The 24035-nt window shown below is 45.1% G+C and overlaps 1 protein-coding gene across 1 annotated transcript; it reads left to right on the top strand.

The window, feature by feature from the left end:
- The first annotated feature begins 2075 nt into the window (after positions 1 to 2075).
- TTC1 (tetratricopeptide repeat domain 1) lies at positions 2076 to 9982 on the top strand. The gene is made up of 7 exons (XM_088479007.1): positions 2076 to 2508; positions 3664 to 3724; positions 3882 to 3994; positions 6917 to 6953; positions 7066 to 7214; positions 9526 to 9580; positions 9661 to 9982. The coding sequence occupies exons 1-7, from the start codon at positions 2218 to 2220 to the stop codon at positions 9792 to 9794; spliced, it is 840 nt and encodes a 279-aa protein (XP_088335133.1). The 5' UTR covers positions 2076 to 2217; the 3' UTR covers positions 9795 to 9982.
- The last annotated feature ends 14053 nt before the right edge of the window (positions 9983 to 24035 follow it).

Here is a 24035-nt window from a genome sequence, read left to right as displayed (position 1 = left end):
CGCACTTCCACCCTCACTCCACGTCATGTCCAGGTACATTCACTGAAGGGGATCTATACACAACCCTGGGCATACCCCTAGCACAGTGGTTCCCAGACTTGGGAGCTCATTCAGACCTGCTCGCAAGCTGCGGTCGCTCGCTTGCAAAAAGGAGCCGGATATTTAAATGAAGCGCTCGCACTGCGTCGCGTAAGGATGCCCACTATGTTTTAGCGAGGTAGGGCAAAGTGCGCTCGCAAGTGTCTAAAGTAGGGATGTGCAGGCTTGCATAGGTTCGAGTTTGCACGTTGAGTTCAGATTTTTCCCTCCAAAAAAACGGAACTCAGAAAGAGGCAAAACGTCATCTTGCATGGACGAACATCATCATTCCTGGACTGTTCGTCCATGCAAGATGACGTTTTGCCTCCTTGTAAGTTCCGTTTTTTTGGAGGGAAAAATCCGAACTCAATGCGCAAACTCGAACCTATCCGAGCCTGCACATCCCTAGTCTAAAGAAGCCCCCTTGCCACTCGGAACACACGTTATCTCCAGGAAATGAAGGATTAATTGGGACCATCGTGAGCCATTGGAGCTGCTCGCAGCCCTTGGGGTTGCCTTAACCTGCCGAAAGCACAGCGATCAGTGCTGGCTGAAATACATGCAGGTGACGTGTACAATGACGCTAGTTTGCTAATTATGCACACCCTTTAAACGGCGTTTTGGCGGCCTGACACGCCTGCGTTCGCACATCCACTCCCCCATTCACAAGCACCTTCCCCTGTTACTTCCCACAAACGGCACTATCTGTCACTCAAAGCAACGACCTGATAGTGGCAAAGAGCAACCAAAATCAGATCGCAACGAATGGCTTGCGCATTGCGAATTATACGCATGCGCAGATGGCTGAAAATCGTTCAGAGCGAACGCGTCTGAATCAGGTCCTTGGTCCACTATCCACCAACATGACCCGTTCCATCATGTTCAAAATGCTCTGCTCCTGGACTTCCCACCTAATTTATGATTGTAGTAACCTGTGTTGAACTAATTGATGAGACAGATGTTTCAACACAAGTGGCTGCAAGTATCAATTAAAAAGGAAGTCCAGGAGCAGAGCATTTTGTACCTATAAGAACGGGTTATGTTGGAGGGTCTAGGTCAGTGGTTCTCAAACTCGGTTCTTAAGACCCCTCAGTTTACTTTTTGCAGGTCACAGGTGTATTCATTACTCACTGACACATTTTAAAAGATCTATAGGTGCAGCTATTTAATTAGTAATATTTGTGTGGAGACCTACAAAACATGCACTGTTTGTGGTCCTGAGGTCTAGGTCCTCAAGGCACCCTAACGGTCCCGGTTTTAGGGATATTCATGCTTGGACTCAGATGGTTAAATTATATTGAGTGAGGTACAAATTAAGCCAGCTCTGCTTAAGCATGGATATCCTGAAAACCTGGACCACTGGGATGTCTTGAGGGCCAAGTTTGGGAACCACTGTCCTAGCATGATGAGCAGAGGGGTTAGTTGCAGCCACCAAACCCCCCCATTTCTAGTGTATAGCAGAGGCAAGACGTGCATTCCCGATTCCCCCCTCACAAATGTTGGGAAGTCTGAAGTATGCCAAGGGGCCGGTTAAATTGTGCAGGATGTGCAGCCGAACATCACTGCGATGTTCAGCTGCACACGTATCTGACGTACATTGCTACTTTTTCTGAACAGGTCTGTTTCAATACCAAGGAGTATATTTACTAAAGTGATTGTTTTTAGAGTGGAGATGTTGCTCATAGCAACTAATCAGATTTTAGCTATTATCTTCTAGAGGGTGCTAGTTAAAAGTAGAACCTATGGATGCTATGGGCAACATCTCCATTTCTAAAAACTCTCACTTTATTAAATATACCACCAAAAGTTAATTTTGTAAATCATGTCAGGGTCAACTTCAGTTCCCACCTATGAAACTATTTAGGTCCCTCCACCCAACAAGCCTCAGCCACACAAAGGTAGTTCATGTTGTGCGTTTACACAATTGGTAATAAAGTTTATTGAAGTGATATGGCATACAGCCAGCCAATAGCGTTGCAGAAGAACGCAGCTGGCCAATAGGATTGCACGTTCGACGTCATCATCCAGAGACGCGGTGTGGGCTCCGGAAGTCTTGCATTCTTGTCCACAGTGACACGGGTCCTCTCCGTGAAGGGGATTTAGACATTACCGACACGGAATCGGTGGCAGCCGGGGGACATGGAAGCGCTGAAGCCGGAGCGGGCCGGTGTGGCGGGAGAGAAAGAGGACGACGAAGGGGAGGAGGATTTCTGTGACTGCGTGGACGAGCCCTCGCGGCTGAATGGAGCATCGGAGCAGGCAGCCGGTGTGCAGGCCGGGGCGGAGGGCATCAATCACAGTAATGGCGCTGAGGGAAACAGTAAAGGTTCTGAGTGTGGCGAGGAGGCCGCAGCGGCGGAGGAAGAAGAGCAATTGGACGAGGAGACGCTGCTAGAGATGGAGAAAGAACTGGACGAAGAGCAGAGAGAGGTGACTGGGGGTAGGCTCGGGCTGACTATGTCTGGTGAATGAGTGACATGAGGGTGAGTGGGTATTAGAAAACAGGTGTTGGGGATGAATATTTAATATGAGGGTGAGTGGGAGTAAAGACAGGTATTGGGATATGGCTCAAAGGAGGGTTAGTGAATATCAAGAAAGAGGTGTTAGGTGAATAAGTGATGAGTGGGTGTTGGGGTAAATGTGTGATGTGAGGGTTTATAATTAGGAGAGATGTTGGGGTGAATTTGTGTTATTGGATAAGATCAGGAGTGAGGTGTTTTGGTTAATAAGTGATATATGTCCAGTGAGTGTCAGGTTAGGTGTTGGCGGAATAAGTAATATTAGGGGAGAGGGTTGGGGGAGATGGGAGGGTGTGTGGGTGTCAGGAGAGGAATGCTGGAGTGCATCTGTAATATGAGAGAATGAGGGTGAGGGGCATTAGGAGAGGTGTTTATGGGCTGAATATAAGATGTGGGTGTCAGGAGAGGGGTGTTAAGAGTGGGAGGATATCAGGAAACAGGTGAATTAGAGATGAGTGTGTGTTGGGGTGAATATGTGAGGTGACCTCAGGAGAAATGTTGGGGTGAATCAGTGATATTAGGTGGGATGGTGAGTGGATGTGAGGAGAGGCACATGTGAATGCTGTTCTTAGTTTATTGAGAGCATTTTGTTGCAATACTGGGTTAGGGTGATTGCTGGGTTTTTGACAACCCAGCCCCTTTTGTTAATATTGAAGGATCATGTGGTTTCCATGCATGTACAGAATACAGCTTTAATAGCTGGGGAAAGTAAAGTTGCTATAACATCAGCTGTGTGCTGTGACAGGGGCCACATATATTGCTGTATTTTTGCCTATATCTGTTTAGTGCAATTCTGAAAGCTGTATTTCACCCCATGCTTGCAATTGCCCTACCAGAGATTAGCGCATGATAGCGGTGTTAAATTAGGAGGGAGTTCATAGAAATGCTGCACAGAAGATGGTAGTATCCCAAATGGGCTGCCCATTTACATTTGTTTTTCCCACTAATTGCAGCCATAGCGCTATGTGTTATGAAGATACAAAACTGGGTAAGTCAGATTAGGTGGATGTTAGTGACTGGTTACAGTTGTATAAGACAATCCTCTGCTCTGTTTTTTTTTTTAAAGGACAGGAAAAAGGAGAGCACTCGTTTAAAAGAAGAAGGAAACCAACTCTTTAAAAAAGGAGGTGAGAAAAATTCTGCTTTACTGAAAGATCCGCATAACAGCCAGAAATTTTCAGAGGTTCTTTTAAAGCTTTTGCTTTAGTCTTTCATTCACTAATAGTAAATATTTTAGGAATCTTTCAGGTGTCCTTTTACTTTTTCCTTTGTGTTACTGCCCAGATTATATCGCAGCTGAAGACGTCTATTCTCAAGCACTTCAGACATGTCCAGCGTGTTACCAGAAAGAACGATCTATTCTGTTTTCCAACAGAGCAGCTGCCAGACTGAGCCAGGTAATATCTCTAAACTGGGGCACCATCATGACTTTGGAAGCTGAGTTAGGCCAGTTACCCAGTGGCAAGAAAAATGCCACTGGCCTCGCACATCAAACACAATCGCATTTGACATGCCAGTGATCTTTCGTTGGTATCCGGTCAATATTCAGAAGGTCGATAGATTCTGAATGTCGACCTTATTATGTTGACAACCAATATGTAGAAGTGCATTTAGGTCACCATGGTTAAAATGTTGACACGTTCAGAATGTTGCCATGTAATATGTCAACACCAAAATGTCGACATGGTTTTATGTTGATGTTAGTGTTGTCATTTTGGTGTCAACGTGTTGTATGTCAACATTCTCAATGGGTCAACATTTTAGCCATGCCGACCTAAATACCTGTCTGCACAGTGATTGTTGACATTCTGGTGTCGACCTTCTAAATGTCGACAGGTCATACCGAAAATCTGCTATCTGATTAGTTGTTTAGGTGACTGCATTTGCTTTGTGAAATACCTCATTATGTTAATGAAGACTGTCCCAATTAAAAGCTAAATCCAGTACAATTATGCATTTTTTTTTATTTTTTTTTAAATTAAATTCACTTAATACCGCCTGTGTAAATTTCATTTTTGCTTTAGTCTTAAAATTAATAAATGTACGGCTGCTGGAATTCACCAGAGACTATATGTTTTATTTTGATAAATACCTGACAACTCTACATGTTTCGGTGAAGTTGACACCAATTAGTTATGGTTCAAACAAAACTGTTTGTTCGATGTAAATAAGGACATTGGGGGAGATTTATCAAAGCTTGGAGAGGGATAAAGTACCACCCAATCAGCTCCTAATTTCGTTTTCAAACACAGCCTGTAACATGACCGTTACGAGCTGATTGGTTGGTTCTTTATCTCTCTCCACTTTATCTTGCTCCATGCTTTGATAAATCTCCCCCACTGTCATTTTAAATAGGTATTGTTTTAACCACATAAAGCAACAAATTCATCAGTCAAACATTTAGTAAGTGTTCCTTCCTATTTTACAAAAATATACTGAACTGTTGTAATTTAATGTCAACTCCTCCCCTAGTGTGGCACAGGGCATTTTAGAAATTACTGATAAATTATAAACCCGCCCTTCCACAATTTTCCTCTCTGAATTAGAGACTTCCATTAGACATTATTAGAAGTTACCTAGATAAAGTATGTATTGTGTTCTTACAGAGCAGGACTGCGTCCATTTACTATTTTCACTAATGTTGACTAGGGGGTGTGTATAGAGTACTTCTAAAGATTACTGGACATAATCAGTCATCCCATGCTGTGAGCACACAGTGCCTATCTCTTCAAGGTTCCAGGAATTTAGCTTCCAAGGGGCAGAGCCCTCTTTATACCAGAAAAAGTGGAAAGAGTTTTGCATCTGTGGAGGAATCCACTAGGGGACTGTGTAACTGGGTAATAATCAAACTACAGATGTGTCCACATACCACTATCCTCAAATTGTGCCAAAGAGCCCCAGTTATTGTGCCACAGACTTTGCTACTTAGCCGCGCCACAACCGTAATCCTAATTACCTAGTACACTATATATGAACTAAGAAGCTAAATTGAGGAAAAAGTACACAAGGCAGGTTCGATACAAGTGACTCTCGCTATGCGTAATCCTTATATAAATTCCTTTACAACATAAACCGTAGTGCACTATTTGCGAACTAAGATGCACAATTGAGGAAAAATAGCATAAGGGGATAGAGGATACATATATATATATATATATATATATATATATATATATATATATATATATATATATATATGATGCAAAATGTGTATTATATGTGTTGCCACCTGTTTGGACAGGAATCACTGCCTTCTCCTATCCTAGCAATTTTATTGCTTAGTGTAGGATTACACAGGGCATTTAGAGCTGCAAGAAATTTCAACCATACGGGAAGCCTTCAAATGAGAGGATAAATGGAGAAGTCCATAGCGGTTAACCTGCTTCTACCTATCATTTTAAATGTTATACTTGATAAATACTAGCTACAAGCTAGTTGCTATGGCAACTTCTCCCAGTGGCGTCACCTGGCACCCACTGTGCCAAATAGACCCCCTGCACGTGTGAAAGATGCGTGCACCCAAAAAGGAGTGTGGCTTTGTGACACCTCTTTGATTTATCACTTTGGGGGCATGACCAGCACTCCCAGAGGTAATGGGTTTTACCCCGAGACTCTCCCTGTTCTGCCCGCTCCACCACAGTGACCGGGAGCCGGACGCTGCACAACAACATCACAGTGTAGTGCCGGCTCCTAGTCACTGAGGAAGAATCTGCATTAACCCCCTTGATGGGTAACACCCGGTGCGGTCCACACACTCCTAAAGATGCCAGTGACTTCTACACTGTTTAGAGGGTTTGATACATTTCCCCATAAGAAACTGCAGTGTTCTAGAGAAGATACGCAGCTATACCCTCAGCGTAACCTGGAAGTGAATTGGGCGTTTTGACTACAGTATTGATAAGGTGTAAAGAGAAAGCTATAGATATTTATTAATCACTTCCAGTTTACACTGCATAAGTTTGTGTTTAGACACTTTAGAGCGACACTGTTTCAAGGATGGAAAATTGCGGCAGTCTGCAAGGCCTGTCTGCTCTAAGCACCTTTTGTCCGTCAGGAGTGATTGCTAGTAGCTTTGAGGGAGTAGTGAGTATCCCAGAGGAAAAGATTTCCCGAGGTGGACAACACTCTTAATTCATTGTTACAGGCTTACGGTAAATATTTCTTTACTGTTCTACTTTTATGTATATTTGAGAGCATCTAAAGTCGCTTTTTTAACATTTCAGTTTGTTTTTTACTTTTTGATACCCTCTAGCATGGTGGGGGCATCAATGTTTTCTTACTGTGTATTTTACTTATTGCTCTATGTCTCTGTTTCACAGGATAAGAATGAACTAGCACTAAAAGACTGCACCAGAGGTATGTTTGTACTGCTATTTATTTGTCCCGCTTTCAGAAGCCTGGAATAGCAGACTTTGACAAATGATAATGCATGTTTCTTCTTCCCTTTTTTTTTTTTTTCCTATTATAGCAATAGACTTAAATCCTGACTACATCCGCGCCTTACTGAGGAGAGCTGAGTTATATGAGAAGACTGATAAACTTGATGAGGCTTTAGCAGATTACAAATCTGTTCTGGAAAAAGATGTGTCATGTCAGAAGGCCAGAGAAGCCTGCATGGTACAGTGGTCTTACCCAACCTCCTCATGTCATATATTATTAAATGTACTTGCTGTAATACACTGATGGGCCAAAAGTCATGGGATTGCAGTATTTACAGGTAATGGTAGGTGGCGGCACCATGCTGTGATGTCTTGGAAATGCCCAGACCTGCATCAGTTGTAATCTGACATTTTGTGAGTGTGTTTGAACACCGGCTAGGCTGCTCATGGCAAGGCAACGTGAATTATCGGCGTTCGAATGCGGCATGATAATGGGTACCTAATGGATGGCACGTGTCATTTCTATAGTTGTGTGGACGTTCAATATTCTACGGTGTCACTTGTACCGGTAAAACCTCATGGTAGGCATTACCAGCCACTGTGGACAGCGCAGTGTCTGACCACGTGTGCTTAATGATTGTGACCAGCGACATCTGGCCAGAATTGTCTGTAGTAACATTCAAGCTCAAATTACATCAACATTCAATGCAGGAGGGACCAGACTCATATCCTGCAGGTAAGTGCAGCATCTTTAGCTTCCATGGTATATGGGAGCAGACCCACCAGAGTGCCCCTGTTAACACTGACACCGGATACAGCGCCTCACCTGGGCTCGTGATGTCGCTAGGCGGAGGACTGGCAACAGGTGGCGTGGTCCGATGAGCCATTGCTCCAGTGAGCCGATGGGAGGCTTTGAGTGTGGCCACAACCCTAGTTGTCAATAAGGCTTTGTGCAGGCTGGTGGTGGTTCCATAATGGTGTGGGGTGTTTTCACGTGGCATAGGCAGGTCCGCTGGCCCATCTGAACACATCATTTACTGGTAACCACTATGTTGCATCGCTTGGTGACCTTTTGCAGCCCTTCATGGACTTCATGTAAATCGCAAAAATGGAATATTCCAGCAGGATAATGCATCGTGTCATCGGTCCAAAGTTGTCCAAAATTGGTTCGAGGAGCATGCTGGAGAGTCCCGGCAAATGGTGTGGCCACCACATTCGCCCAGCATGAACCCAATTGAGCATTTATGGGACATGGTGAAGAGGTCCATTTGCACCCAAGATCCTTCATCTACAAATATTAGGGAGCTGTGAGAAGCTATCCAGATGGCATGGGTCTATCGCTCCAGAGGTCCACTTGTGAAATTGAAGCCACGTTGAGTTGCTGCACTTCGCTGGGCTAGAGGGGGTCCTACGTGATACTAGACATCTATCCCATGACTTGTATGATACTAGGGGGTAAATTTACTAAGATGGGAGTTCTATTGAGAAGTGATGTTGCCCATGCAACCAATCAGATTCCAGGTATTTATCTTCTAGAAAGTGCTAGATAAATGAGAATTAGAATCTTATTGGTTGCTATTGGCAACATCACTTCTTAAATAGAACTCAAATCTTAGTAAATTTACACCTAGGCATCTGTCCCATGACATTTAGGACTTCAGTGTACTGTGTAAACTTGGGTCTGGAAACCTGAGCTCCCCAGTGGTTGTAGCATTGCAAGTCCCAGATGTCCTGTCGGGTAGCTCATTCTTGGCCTTCGGCTAACATGCTGGAATGATACACAATGTGTAACCCCCCAGTCCATCTTGCTGTCTTGGCAGATGCATGTCTGTTAACCAAAATTGACAAATCTGGTAGTTCATCAATCAGATAAAATGGGTCGCATTAGTGTGGATGGCTGATTATGTTGGCACACACAAAATGGTCATAGTCACATGCTGACTGTAAATGCTCCATTGAGTAAACAAAATACAAGCAAGAGGTCTCTTAGCAATCGGGACCTGTTTAGAGACCAGGAAGAGTAGCAGCTACCGTAATGCTATATCTTGAAAATAAAAGGTAAAAGGGATCTGTATTTGCTTAATTATTTATAAGGGTTGAGACCTCCAAATGTTTAACTATCCAATTAAAGGAATGTATAAGACACACAGGTTTATAATTTCCCTCTTTGGCTACGGGGTGAACTTTGTAGGGTGTGCCTGCAATCTATTTTCCTGTGCCATTTTATATCTTCAGTTCAATTAATATTGTAAACATCCATTGGCACTAAACCATGTCCCTAAACTAGGTAAAGGGACTACAGGGAAGAAAAGACAAACTATGACAACTGTAATTTATGATGAGATCTGTAAGCAGACTAACATAAAATAGATAAAGGTCTGTCCTACATAAATGCATTCCTTAATAAAATACAAAGGGTAATACTAATATAGGCTTAAAGAATGTAATATTTGCAAATGGTGGCGTTACCCTGTAACTGCTTCCACTATCGTGTATCATGTGTTGACCGTATTAAAATGTAAAATCCATTTACCGGTCTTCTATTGTAGCGATTACCCAGACAGATCGAACAAAGGAATGAAAAACTAAAAGAAGAAATGATTAGTAAGTGCTTGTATAGCAGCTTTCTCTACTAGGAACGGTGCAGCGGACTAAAGCTCATGTTGTATTCCCTTTATTACTAGGTAAATTAAAGGATTTGGGAAACTTGGTGCTTAGACCTTTTGGACTGTCAACAGAAAACTTTAAAGTCAACCAGGACAGCAATACCGGCTCCTACTCCGTCAACTTTGTGCAGAACCAGAATAATAACAGATGATGATTATGTTGTGTTCCATCGCTCGGCTGCTCCAATTAGTTTTTATTGTGTAATGACCTGTACATTTACCGAAGGTCAATGAATATAGCCTCCAAGTCATCTGTCTTTGTGATCATATTTATTCCCACCTCCCTGCCCCCTACCCCCAATACATCTATTTTGGTTTACATAAAAGTTACTTGACTGATGCTTAAGCAATTTTGTTTAATTTATGTTGTCAGTCCTTTGTGTGAATGCATTATTGTTTTAATCAGAGGAGGGTACTTACTTGTACATCTAGATCAGTATAATACAGCTTTTATACCTAAATTCCGGATCTGACCCGGAGGTTGGAACAGGGCTCCAACTGGATCACACCTGGAATTTAGCCGGTGTCAACCCAGGAAATTCCAGAGTCGGCGCCGTTCACACCGGCAGACATGGCTCTTCCGGAAGTGAACACTTGGAGATGACGTCATCTCCAAGCGCTACTGAAGCCGGCCAATCGCCCGCGATGCGGCGCGCTCCTGGTCTCCGGATGACGCCTTTTACACACTGCATGATTTCACGGGTTATTCCCGTGTTTAAAACCTGCAAGTTACCTGGATTGGATTGCCGGGTCACTAAATCCAACCCTGTCCCCATTTACACCAAGGAGCTACCCGGATTAACCCTGCAATAACAGCTGGGTTTTAGTTCTGGTGTAAAAGGGTTGTGTGTGTTTTTCATCCCTTTTTTTTTAAGTCTGACCTATCAATTACACATCGTGAAAGTAGTTTTTTATTTTTTCTGGGCTGAACCAAACTTTCCTAGTGGATTCACAGGCTAATTAATGACTGCCCTGGGGCATGACATCTAATATATTTAGCTACACTGCATAGTGTATATTACAAGTTCTCAAACTCAGTCCTCAGGACCCTAAACGGTGCATGTTTGCCAGGTCTCCTCACAGAATCACAAATGAAATAATTAGCTCCACCTGTGGATCTTTTCAAATGTGTCAGTGAGTAATGACTACACCTGTGCACCTGCTGGGTGACCTGAAAAATGTGTAGTGTGTGGGGTCTTGAGGACTGAGGTAAAGATGAGTGAGGATTTCCTACTGTAATAACATAAATTTGCAGCATTACCCATAATGGTGGTGATTATGAGTTGGGAGCTAAGCAAAAATAATAAATAAATCAAGGAACTTTGCACGTTGGTAAGACCATGCTGCACTGCAGGGGGTAGAGAGATAAACAGTGCAGAGAGATTTAGATCTGGGAGAGTTGTGTCCAAACTGACATCTAAATTGCAGTGTAAAAATAAAGCAGTCCAGCATGCATTGTAACATGGTTTGTTCCAGATACAAAGTTACTTGTCTTTTTGCTTTGATCTCAACTCATAATCTGCCCGTGTGTGTGTACCCGGGCACACCCTTAGGGTGATGTCTCTAGTATTGATGGATTTCAAATTTGGGTCAGGAATAAGTCTGAACAGTACATTATCTTCATGATAAACCTTCCAATTTCTGGGTTTAACTGTCATAAGGTTTTATATAACGATGTGTTTATTTAGTATATTCTATTTATAACGTCATAGTCAATGACTGACCACTACCACAGGCAGAGGAAACAGGGCAAGGGGTGGCATCAATCACTGTGACGTCCCTAACTTCAGTTGCCATATCTGTGCAGGAACAGGGTAGGTACTGCTAATCACATCCCTCTTTTCTATCTGTTTCCTACTTATTTTGAGGGTGCTGTTGGGGAATCTGTATGTAATACCGCCGGCCGCAAGGCCGGCAGTTAGAATCCCGGCAGCGTCAGGCCGACGGGAAGAGATCCCGACAGCGCTGTAAATCCCGATCGTCCGCAGGTAAGTACTAACTAACCTACCCCCCCTAACCCTCCCCTAGGGGTGCCTCACCCTAATCCCTCCTCTAAGTGCCTAAACCTAACCCCCCTTCCCCGCTGCCTAAACCTAAGTCCCCCTTACCCTAGCCCAGTGTTGGCTAACTCCAGTTGTTGTGGAACTATATATCTCGGCATGCCCTCCACAGTTTTAGCATGCCCTAATAGCAAAACTGTAGCAGTGCATGCTGGGTTATGTAGTTCCATAACAGCTGGAGCGTCAAGGTTAGCCAACACTGCCCTAGCCTAACCCTCCCGGGGGGGTACCTAACCCTAAGTCCCCCCCGGAAGCCCTAAACCCCCCCTCCCCGTGGCTGTCTGCTCACGGCACCTGGCCTCCCTTCGATTGGGGGGTGCCGGTCTCCCAGCGTAGGGGTAATGACAGGTGTCTAGATTTTATACACCTGTCATTTAGCCCTAGCCGGGATTGAGGAGTTGGGAAGCCGCCGGTCGGTATTGCGGCCTCCGGCATCATAAACGTATACCATCTGTTCATCTGCTGCTTTGGCCAGGATTGCTGGCACTTTGAGCAAGAAGTAGATGTGCCAATCTAACATGCATCTGCCAGGCTGCTGCAGCCACCCCACTATCCATGCACTGTAGTATCTGTTAGTGGGGGATTGACGTGGGTTCTATAGGTATGTAGCATAATTGGCCCCTGGTAAACGCAAGTGGACATACAAACTGCTCACAGATGGCCATGACTGGGAATTTAACTCATAACTTCAGTGCTGTGAGACAGCAATGCTAACCACTATACCAACCATGCTGGCCCAAATGGAGTTTATGTTGTAGTGCAAGGACGAATATAATGCAGAAACCAGTGCTGCCTACTGGTTGCAGCTTTCAATACAAAAGCTGGTTTTTAACATAATGAACTAACAAATTTACATACTGAAAAAAAAAAAAAAAAAAAAGTTCACAAAAGTGATTTATCAGGTAAAAAGTTAATTATACCCCTTTTATGCCAAAGCAAAACCAGGGTTTTTGCTAGGTCTACCCGGGTCGCAGCGCAGTGTAAAAGGGTCCCTGAAAATAACCTGGGTCAAGTGACCCAGCAATCCAACCCAGATAGCTACCAGGGTCGGACCCAGGATAGACCTGGGTAATGGTGCAGTGTAAAAGGCGCAACCCGGGTTATCCGACCAGGGTCATGCCTAAAATGAGCTGATTGGTGGTTGTGGAGCAGTCACCTCCCACTTTTTATGACCTCACAAGTTTAGCAGGGCAGACCCAGGTTCAGTGTGAACGGGACTGACCTGAGAATAACCCAGATCGATGGTGCTGTGTAAACGGTGTCTGACCTGGGTTGGAACCGTTTCTGAAAACCCAGGTCGGACCCGGGTTTTTGGTGGAAAAGAGGTTTTACTGACATAAATAATTTAACAAATAAAATGTCCTGCTGGATTCCCTCTAATACCCCTTTTACATCGGAGCTAAAACCCGGGTTTTTGAAGGGTTAACCCGGGCAGCTCCCTGGTGTAAAAGGGCAGAGGGTTGGATCGCCGGGTCGAGTGACCCGGCAATCCAACCCAGGTAACTAGCAGGGTTTACCACGGGCTTAGCCCGTGAAACCCTGCTATGGGAACTTTGTTCCAACTCCGGGTCAGACCCGGAATTTAGGTGGAAAAGGGGTATAAGTTGCAATCCTCACACGCTGTTTCATTTGACAATTGTTCTTTGTGGTTATAATAGGTTCTCATGGAAACCTGCTCACAAACTCATTACAAAACCATTTTCCTTACTGTATTTAGGGCCTGATTCAGAGATGGACGTAATGCCGATAGTTACACAGTTTGAGCGTTTGCCATTGCGCACGCGTAAAAGCCACTGTGCGCAGCACAGTGATTGAATTGCGATTACGCTCGAACAGAGGATTCACTTGCAAAGTGAGTAACAGGTAGTCAGCATTTGAGGATGTAACAGTTTCAGGGCTCACAGCAGGAGAGCCTTCTGGGTGGCTGGAGAACCGCTGTGTCTGCGGTAGTTTAGACCGACTCAGAAGGCTGATGGTCATCTGATCTGCGTTACTTGTTTCCGGTTTTGTGCGTGAGTGGCGGATGTGAGATGCTTTCAGTGGGCGTCTAAACACCGCACGGTGTGCATTGAAGCGTGGTCCACAGAATATGGGCTCTGGTTTGAAGCGTGGTCCGCAGAATATCGGCTCTGTATTGTAAAGTGGTCCGCAGTATTTGGGCTCTGTTTTGTAAAGTGGTCCGCAGTATATGGGCTCTGTATTGTAAAGTGGTCCGCAGTATTTGGGCTCTGTTTTGTAAAGTGGCCCGTAGTTTATTTTTCTCCTCATTGTTGGGTGTTCTGCAAAATATGGGCTCTGCATTGTAGCGTGGCCATAATCCGCCCGATGCAGAGTAAGTAGCATGCTAGTAACCGTAGCGCATTTTTCATGAATTTGCACTGCTTTATGCTCAGGAAACTTGCGCACACAAATGCTCTGTTGCAGACCTGAATGCATCTAGCACATATAACCATAGAGGCACAATGAGGGAGGGAAGGAGGATTTTCATGCATTCCGAGTATGGTAAGTGCATCAACTTAGATGTGGTCAGATGCAGCCGTGCAGAAAAACCAGCTTATGCTATAGATGCGGGTGTTTGAGGAACAGCATGAGGTTCCCATGAAAAAGTTGCTACCAGCACTAGAGTATGACCGGCTGACTATAGCAGTAAAACTGCAGCATGTTGTCCCCCCGCCTTAATGCTCAGCACCCAGCTGAGTTCCCTATTGCAGGCCTGGCCAACCTGTGGCTCTCCAGCTGTTGTGAAACTACAAGTCCCAGTGGATGTGATATGAATGATCGCCGTTAGTCTGGCGGTCAAGATCCCGATGCTGGCAGCCCGATTGTTGAAGATCCCGACAGCGCCCGTAAGTATACTATCCCTACCCCTTTCCCCCTAACACTTCCTTGGGGAGCCTAACCTCCCCCGATGGGTGCCTAAGCCTAACCTCCCCCCTCCCCTTAAACCTAACCTCCCCCCGGGGGTGCCTAACCCCCCCTTTCCCTAGCCTAAACCTAACCCTCCCGGGGGATGCCTACCCCTGTCCACCCGGGAGCCATGAAACCTAACCCTTCCCCCCGCGGCTGTCCGCTCTCGATGCCCGGGATTTCGACGCCTATCATTAGTCCCATGCCGGGATTTAACAGTCGGGAAGCTGGTGGTGGTCGGGATTTCGACCGTTGGTTTCCTGACTACATCCCGTCCCAGCATACCCTAGCACCAATCAGCTGGTAAAATTTGCTGGGACTTAGTTGACACTTCAGCTGTCATACAAAGGGTGGAGGCTCACTAGGCCTCTCAATTTTCCGAATTTTGTTCTGTTAATGGAGCGAACCACAGGTTATGTCCGGCAGGTTGGATAAGTTGGAGTGGGACAATTTTTTTTGTTTTCCTATAAGTACTAGATATTTCCTTGTTGTTTTTTTTTTTTTTATTATTATTATTATGAGAGTCCAGGAATGCAAAGGGATAATGGCAAGCTAAGAGAATTGTCACTCTTATTGTCTGCCAGAGGCCAGATGTAGGACATGTATATGGCTATGATGTAGATTGCAATTCGGGTGTTGAATGAAATGTGTTTCTTGTTAGAAGGCTATGACGGTTTTATCAATGAGCTGTTTCTAAAAAAAAACTTGCTGTTTTAAGTTACACAGCAAAGCTGCTGAATTTAGGGTTTGGTGTCAGTATGCATTGATGATGATGGTGGGTATCAACATTACCCTACAGATAGAGGTCGTCTGCTTGTAAGGAAAATGAGAGGCGTAAAAAGCATCTTTGGGTCGGTAAGGGGTGTAGCACCCATAGGGGAACCTGGCTCGGGGGATACCCTATTACAGTATTAGCTGTTATAGGAGAATAACCGCATCCCCCTTGGACCCAATATAGCCAGTCTGATATAGGGCTAGGTAATAAAAAAAAAAAGTTTGTTAGGCCCTTATTCCCCCATTGTTTTGTTAAGACATTAGGCAACTCCTAGTAAACTAATTAAACATTAACTAGCACTCGGACACGCAAATATTTAAGTGCATATATTACGAAAACAATGTCTAATGACTGGAGCTTATCTTTATTCTAAAAATATATGAGATTTCTTGTGTAGTCAGATCTATTTGAAGAATAATATCCATTTTTCTCCTGCTTCAAGTAAGACGCTTGGCCAAAGCACGCTTAGCAGTTCTGGCCACAAAGCTCCGTTCTCTAGTGGGTGGTCTCTGGGGCCCGGGAGGCATATTTGGAGAATGTGTTTCAGCAGCTGACAAATAAAAAGACAGTGAGTTTTGGGGCGAGAGCGTAGTGTGTTGGTGAGAGAGTAATACCTGAAAAGGTAAAACTTCACCTTTATCTAACATTCTTATCTCTCAATAAGGTGGTCAAAGGTTTAATCTTACTTTTGACGAGAGTAGTGGGTACAATATCGTATTTGAAAAGTGGACACTGAGCCGGGCTGAAGTCAGAGTTTTCTCTTCTTACTCTTGTTCACACATATGCGACAATCCGGGTTATTCCAATGTCATCATCCTTCAGACTGGACCCGGGTTGTCCAGTGACCCAAGTCTTCCGTCAGGCAGTGGACACTTGGAGATTGTCATCTCCAAGTGCCACTGAGCCAGCCAATCGGAGCCCTTTAGGCATGACCCAGGTCATCGTGGTCCCAGGACTCTGACCTGGGTTGGCTCCTTTCATACGTAGTATAGAACTGAGTCGATGCACATGCGCGTGCACCGGTAAATACCCAGGTATTTAAGCTATGTGTGAAAGGGGTATAATAATGTTACATAGCAGGGTTGAGAGACACCTTGTGATCTTTGCTTAAGGTTTCTGTGTGCCTATCTGGAAAGTTATTCTTCAAGTTTACAATTGTCTTTTAGATATTAATCCTAGGAGGCCACCTCACTTTCCCCTGAGATAACTGTAATACACAGATTGTTACTTCTTGCTCTATTCTCTTGGTCCTCTTTCTTCTGTGTCCAGAAAACACAACTGACCTGAATCATAGGTAGATGCAGTCCAGGTTGGTGCTGCACTTTTGGTCGCTGCATATCTGAAAACATATGCAAATGCTGCAGGTGCCGTCTTCTGTAATATGATGCCCATCAGCTTCTCAGATCTGCTGCATGCGTCCAAAGCAGCTTCGGATGAACATCGCTTGGACCAAAGGATACTTGATGCAACCCAAAGAGTGGTCAGAATGTCCGCCACAACTAAATTAGGCCAGTGAACCTGAATCCGACTAAGCAGTTGTTGGCCTTGGCATGCCCCCAAAACAGTGGCGACAGGCCTGTGTTTTATATCCAGGGTATCCGTCATATAATAGAACACTATTAGGTGCAATTTTATTTTATACCATTAGATGGCACTGTCGCATAGGTAATTGAGGTAGGAGGACTTATGATTGCAGTTTTCCTACAGAAAAGTACTTGAAATTGGAAATACTGCCTAGGTGTCAGATGTATGGCTGTGAGCTGCGTAGACGGGAAATCCTAAATCTCACACTGTGGAGTTTTTCCTGCAGGTGCGAGAATTTTGGTATTCAATTGGGAGAGAGAGAATTTTTTGGGGGGTGCTCAATTTTTCCTAAAATTGTCATTTTTAGAAAAAATTACCAGTACTTGCTTCTGAACCCCTTGGATACCCCCTAATGACTAATTAAGCAATTGGAAGTTTCCAATTAGCTTAATTAGTCCATAATTGCTTACCTTCTGGCAGCAATGTCCTCCTCCGCTTCCTCGACATGCTGGAAGTCTTCCTCTGTCTTCCCATCATGTGCTGTGAATGTGGCTGCTGGTCTATGTGTCTATGGTGGGCGTTTTGCTGGTGTGTGATCCCCTGTCAGTGTGAGTGACCCCCGCTGTGTCAGAGATGCCGTCGTTCAGTGTCGTTCAGTGTGTGTGTGTGTATGGTCAGCGCTACACACGCGGTGCAGCTGTGTCACGGAGACACAGTCTGCACCGCTGCCCGCTGAGGCACCCTTCACTATGTGGTGCCTTACGCAGCTGCGTACCATGCATAACGGGAGAACCGGCCCTGATCAGGCCCAATATGCCAATTGCAGTAACTTTGCGCTAAGTTAAACATATACACACACATGCATTCATACATAATGTTTATTTGATTAACCAGATATTCACCACGTCAAGTTTACAGGATTAATATTGATTCCCAGATAGACCTTTTTACATTTCTATAGACTTCCCCAATCATGAAATTAAATGAACTGTCAAGTACTTACTGCTTTCATCCTCCCTTAGCAATAACTCACTTCCAAGAATTCTTGCCTACTTTACCTATGCTCAAATGCACAGGTTCTCAAACTCGGTCCTCAGGACCCAAACAGTGCATGTTTTCCAGGTCTCCTCACAGAATTGCAAGTGAAATAATTAGCTCCACCTGTAGATCTTTCAAAATGTGTCAGTGTGCCAGTGACCTGGAAAAGGTGACCTGTGTGGGGTCCTGAGGACTGAGGGCCTGATTCAAAGCCGCTCGTAAGCGGCCGCTCGTTCGCTCTGAGCAATGTTCGCATAACTGCGCATGCGTATGGATCGTAATGCGCATGCGCAAACCAATCATTGCGGTCGGAAATTGTGCGCTCGCAAAACAGCGAGGGGCTGCTAATTTGATTGACAGAATGTACCGTTTGTGGGTGGTAACAGGGAAAGGTGCTTGAAAACGGGGGAGTGGAGATCCGAACGCAGGCGTGCCAAAAGGTCAAAAGGTAGTTTAATGGGAGTGCATAATTAGTAAAGGGGCGTCATCGACCACGTCACTTGGTTGTCTTTTAGCCTGAACTGCTTGCAGTGATAGCGGTAAGAAAAAGCTACCACAAGCTCTGCGAGCAGTTCAGATGCCTTTCGATGTACCCGATTAATCTAATAAATACCGGAGATGACGTGTGATGCGAACGGCAAAGGGGCGGCTTTACAAAATAGCAAGCGCATTTTTCGTTCGCTCGCTCAGACATAGAGACGTCAACAAACCACAAAGAGCGAGCGCTCAATTTAAATAGCCGGCCCCTTTTTTGGAACGACCATCCGCAAATAGCGTCCGGGTCTGAATCAGGCCCTGAGTTTGAGAACCACTGCTCAAATGCATAGACTTGCTATATCATAGGTTTTCAATCACGGTCCTCAGGACCCCAAACAGTGCATATTTTCCAGGTCTCCTCACAGAATCACAAGTGAAATAATTAGCTCCACCTGTGGATCTTTTCAAATGTGTCAGTGAGTAATGAGTACACCTGTGCACCTGGTGCGTGACCTGGAAAACGTGAACTGTGTGGGGTCCTGAGGACCGAGTTTGAGAACCACTGCGCTATATTATACCAATGCTTTCTAGTGTTTAAGCATAAACACACACCTGCAATTCTCTAAATACTCTGGTTTTAGTTGCCTAAAGCTAGGTACACACTACACAATTATTGGGCTGATTTGCTTTTCACTGATAATACGGTTAGAAAATATCTACAAACGCATTCTTTCGATTATCCGATCTGTAGGTCAAGACCGAAAATCTTGGCCTCAATTTCATGATATCGTACAGTGTGTGTGCATAATCGATAATCTGCCCATACTTCCTATGATCTTTCCTCATTACCGCATCATCCTTGTGGGGCGTACATATGTAAATTCACTGGTGTTTCATTTAAATTGTATACTGTGTAGAACAGATATCTGCAGAAAAATCATCAAAATTACCGGTTTGATCACTAAAATCGCATAGTGTGTGCCTAGCTTTAGTTCAGAAGTTAACATCACTTTTCCTTATCTCTTATCTACAATACTACAGGTAAACACTCCTCCTGTTACACCTCTCACCTATAAGTGCTACCTAACTAAGCAAACAATATAAAGCTCAGAAGAGCAGAGGGTGGCATCTTCTGAGTATGCGTGGGTCTGGCTGGAGTGGCATCACCCAACCCATCCCATCTCCACTATTGCTATGGGGTCTTGCCATTTCATGCTACAGGGCATCAAATAAAGTTACAATGAAAAAAATGTTACCCACTTCCATTGAATTCCTAGATGATTTGCCTCTTTGGATGATATCTTCAGTTTTCACAACATAAACATACAGTGTAATACCTTGCGCCCACCAAAATGGTTAACTTGTTTGGGCGGCAAATCCGCAAACAAAGGTACCCCAATCTCCTTTTAAATAGTATAAAATAGATGAATAATGCAAATTGCGCCTGAAGTAATGTACAGTATGTTACTCTATATCTATAATGACTAATGATGTAACAAAGGTACTGGGAACAGTGGGCCTGATTGAGACCCGCTCGCAAGCAGGTCGATGGTGCCCTAGTGCGCATGCGCACGACGGAGGGAGCCCCGTCGTGCGCATGCGCAAGACCCGAATAGCGACGGCCAAGTCGTAGCTATGGGTCTCGCACCAAAGGGGGCGTGCTGTCGATGTTGAGTTACAGCACGCCCCCTTTGGTGGGTGTGCCGGGGGCGTTGTTGCCCAGACGGAGGCCGTCTGGGGCCGGCCCCACTGACATCGGGATTTCGATGCCTGTCATTAGACGTTTGCCGGGATTAGACAGCCGGGATGCCGATGGTCGGCATTTAGACCGTTGGCATCCCGACTGCATACCTTTGATGGACCTATCACCTACTGCTGGGATATAAATCAGAACGCAGCTCAACTTCCAAGAGTCTTTTCTATGCAAATTCAGGCTCCCTCCAACGTTTACAGATGTGTCCATATACAGCTATCCTCAAATTGCCGCGATTTGCACGCCATGCTACTGTTTCTTAATATACGCTTCTTAATATACTGTGTTACACAAATATTTTGCAACCAAAAATACTAATCTTAAGTAATTAGAACACTATTAGCAAATTAAGGTGCAAAATTCAGGAAAAAGTACCCAATCTGGGAAAAAAGGCACAAAACAGAGGTCCTCTACGAGTGACTCACACCACACATCGTTATACTTAATCTCCTACTTTATATCAATTGCTGTGAGACAAAAAAAGACTAAGGCCCTCATTCAGAGCCGCTCGCTATTTGCGGTCGTTCGTTTTCTAAAAGGGGTGGCTATTCAAATGAACCGTTCGCACTTTGCGGTCAGTTCACGCCTCTAAGTCTGAACGAGCGAGCAAAACATGCGAACGTAAATTTGAAAAATACGCCCCCTGGCCGCTCGCACCATACGTCATGTCCGCTATTTATTAGATTAATCGAGTACATCGACCAGCGTATGAACTGCTCGCTATTCTTGTGGTTGGTTTTTTCAACCACTATTTTGCGAGCAGTTCTGAGTTAAAAAAAACCAAGTGACGTGGTCAATGACGCTGCTGTATTAATTATGCACATCCATAAAACGCCCGTTTTGACCTTTAAGCACGCCTGCGATCGGATTTCCACTCCCCGTTTTCAAGCACCTTCCCCTGTTACCACCCACATACGCCTCATTCTGTCACTCAAATTATCAGGCATTCGCTATTTTGCGAGCACATGAATTTCGACCGCACTGACTGGTTCGCGCATGCGTATAACGATCCGTACGCATGCGCAGTTGGGCAAACATCGCTCGGAGCGAATGAGCTGCCGCTTACGAGTGGCTCTGAATCAGGCCCTAAGTCTAAAGCTGGCCATACACGCTACAATTATCGGGGCGATCCGCCCGATATCCGTGGATCGCCCCACTAATTGTAGCGTGTGTGCGGGCGACCGAGAGTTAAATATTGCTTGGATGGGCATGCTGGACAATCTGGCATGCCCGACTGAGCAATATTTAACATGTTAACTGTCGGACGCATCGGGCTGTGTATGCCCAGCCGCGACCGACGGACGGACATTTCCTGTGTTCCTTCCCATGGAACAGGGCTGATACACTGTGAGTAATCTCACAGTGTATACCGCGGACATCTGCGGCTGGCAGGTTGCCAGATAAAATGTCTGTCGGTCTGACAGGCATTTTATCTGCACGTGTATGCCCAGCTTAAGTACTTAGGGCCTGATTCACTACGGAACGCTATTGCGATGTCAGCTATGATTACACACACAGATCTGCTGCGAAAATATGGTAATGATTGCAATAGCACAGCCAGCATAGAGACGCCCAGTACCGCTATCTCACATCCGTAAGGTCTTGCAGACCTACGTACACATCGGTACCATCGAGTAACATCGGACCCTCACTCACAATTACAGCAGCCCTGACCTGTCTCAGAAATTACAACTATCATCGCACGCAGTGAGTACACAAGCTGCGTATGCCGTCGCAGTGGCTGATTTATGCACACCCAAGTAACGGCGTTCAAACGAACAGACACGCCTGCGTTTCTCCGACCACTCCCAAACGCTGACATCCCGTCACTCACTCTGCGATGGCTTTCTTTCTGCGTGATCAGTGATTGCAATCTACCTCACGCACGCGCACTATGATGCATGCGCAGTACGCACCATCGGCCGATCTGTGTACGCTGTTGCGATCCGTAATGAGTCAGGCCCTTAGTGCACTATTAGCTACTTAGGGCCTGATTCAGAGTTGTACAGTATGTCGTTGTTCACGCAGTTGAGCGATTTTTCTGCTACAGCTCTGCGCGGAACGACGAGGAAAGTATCCAGAGCACGCACGAGCTGTGGTTTGAGATGGCATTGGCAATGTCTCTATGATCGTAAGGTCCTGAGCAGGCCACTGCGATCCATGGGCGTTCCAGGGTGGAGCCAGGGAGTTGGGCAAAAAGAGGCCGCCCGTGGGCGTTATGGGTGTTCCAGGGATGTGTCTATGAACACGCCTGCAATCCAAATTGCAGAACCACAGTCTCAGAGGCCAGTTTTATAGAGAAAGTTGACCTGGAATCTGCGCAGTATGCAGACGGGATGACGACGGTTTAAATCCTGGCAAAGGTCTAATGACAGGCATCGAAATCCTGACGCCTGTCATTTTACCTAAGCCGGGAGCCCGGCAACCCGATCGAAGGTAAGCCGGGCGCGGACAGCCGCAGAGGGGGGGGGGGTTAGATTAGGGGCACCCGGGGGGACTTAGGTTTAGGCATCGGGGAAGGGGGTGGGGCTAGGCACCTGGCGGGGAGGTTAGGGTTGGGGGGGGTGTAGGTTAGTTTATACTTACCTTTAGCGCAGTCGGGATCTTCACCTCTGCCGGGCTTCTGCTGTCGGGATTTGAACCATACGGCCGGCGGTAAATCATACCGATTCCATCTGCGCAGCCCAGCACTTTCTCGAGCAGTCAATGTGCGTCCGATCTTGCGTCGATAGTGGTGTGTTCTCAACCCCTGGCGGATCTGCTCACAACGCAGAAGTGTAGCAACATTAGCTCAGTCCGTCGCACACAATTTCAGAGTCTTTTAGCATATGGAGCAAAAAGGATAGGTGTATGAGGTCACAAATAAGACTTTGATATAAACTTAGATGTATCCAATCTTCTAAAGAGGACAGTAAGGAGATACCCATAGCAACCAATGACTTTATAGCTATCATTTTGTAGAATGTACTAGATCAACACTAGCTGGAATCTGATTGGCTGTTTTGGGTAACTTCTCCATTTGTCCCATTTAGAAGGTTTGATACATCTCCCCCTTTTATGAGCAAGCCACTGATTAATGTCATAAATTCACTCCTGGCTTTTATGTAGGAGATATTGTAAAGAATCTCAAACAAAAACTTCACTCAAGCTGGGTTGATAATGGGCCATTTTAAATATTAGCCCAGATTATCCTGTTTTTTTCTCCTTAAAACTTCCTGACGCTATGAAAATACATACAGTTTTAACATATCCCTGATGAAACCAATTAATGAGAACCCCTTTATGGATAATTCTACCCCCGTCTCCACCAGTTATTGTTGAAGGGGAAGAAAAATTTGCCGGTTGCAAGATACTAGAGAAAAGAAAAACAAACCTGGTTCAACGGCACCGATATTGTACAGAGGACAAATCTTGGAAGCCATCAGAAAATGTTAATGCACCTCGACTGGCCAGAGTTTCACCACGGATATCCTAATAAGACGGCACCTAAGATGTCTAGGCAACATTTTGGCAGGAGGAGATTACTGTTAGGATTCAAGCCCAGACAGCTCTATCCACAAGTAATATTTCCCCCACGTTATAGGGTATGATTCAGCAGCTCCAGTTCTTCTGACAGTCTCCTCTATTTGCTTTTTGGCAGATTATTGTGCTTTTGTCAATAGTTTATCTTGTTGCTACCCACTTGCTGCATTGAGCCACTTGCCTGTTTGTGAATGTACCTCAACTATTAAAAGTCGAAAGTCTGCACCAGACTTCGCAACGTTACACCGGGATGGTACTCTAACTTCCATATAACCATGTTAGGGTGCAGGTCCAGTATGTGATGCTTCTCGCCACAATGCATTAATGTTTATGGGAC

This window comes from Taudactylus pleione, unplaced genomic scaffold (assembly GCF_031769625.1).
Source record: "Taudactylus pleione unplaced genomic scaffold, aTauple2 ptg000225l, whole genome shotgun sequence".
Lineage (NCBI taxonomy): Eukaryota > Metazoa > Chordata > Amphibia > Anura > Myobatrachidae > Taudactylus > Taudactylus pleione.
The sequence above is the reverse complement of the archived record's forward strand: the minus strand, read 5'-3'. Positions and strand labels throughout refer to the sequence as shown.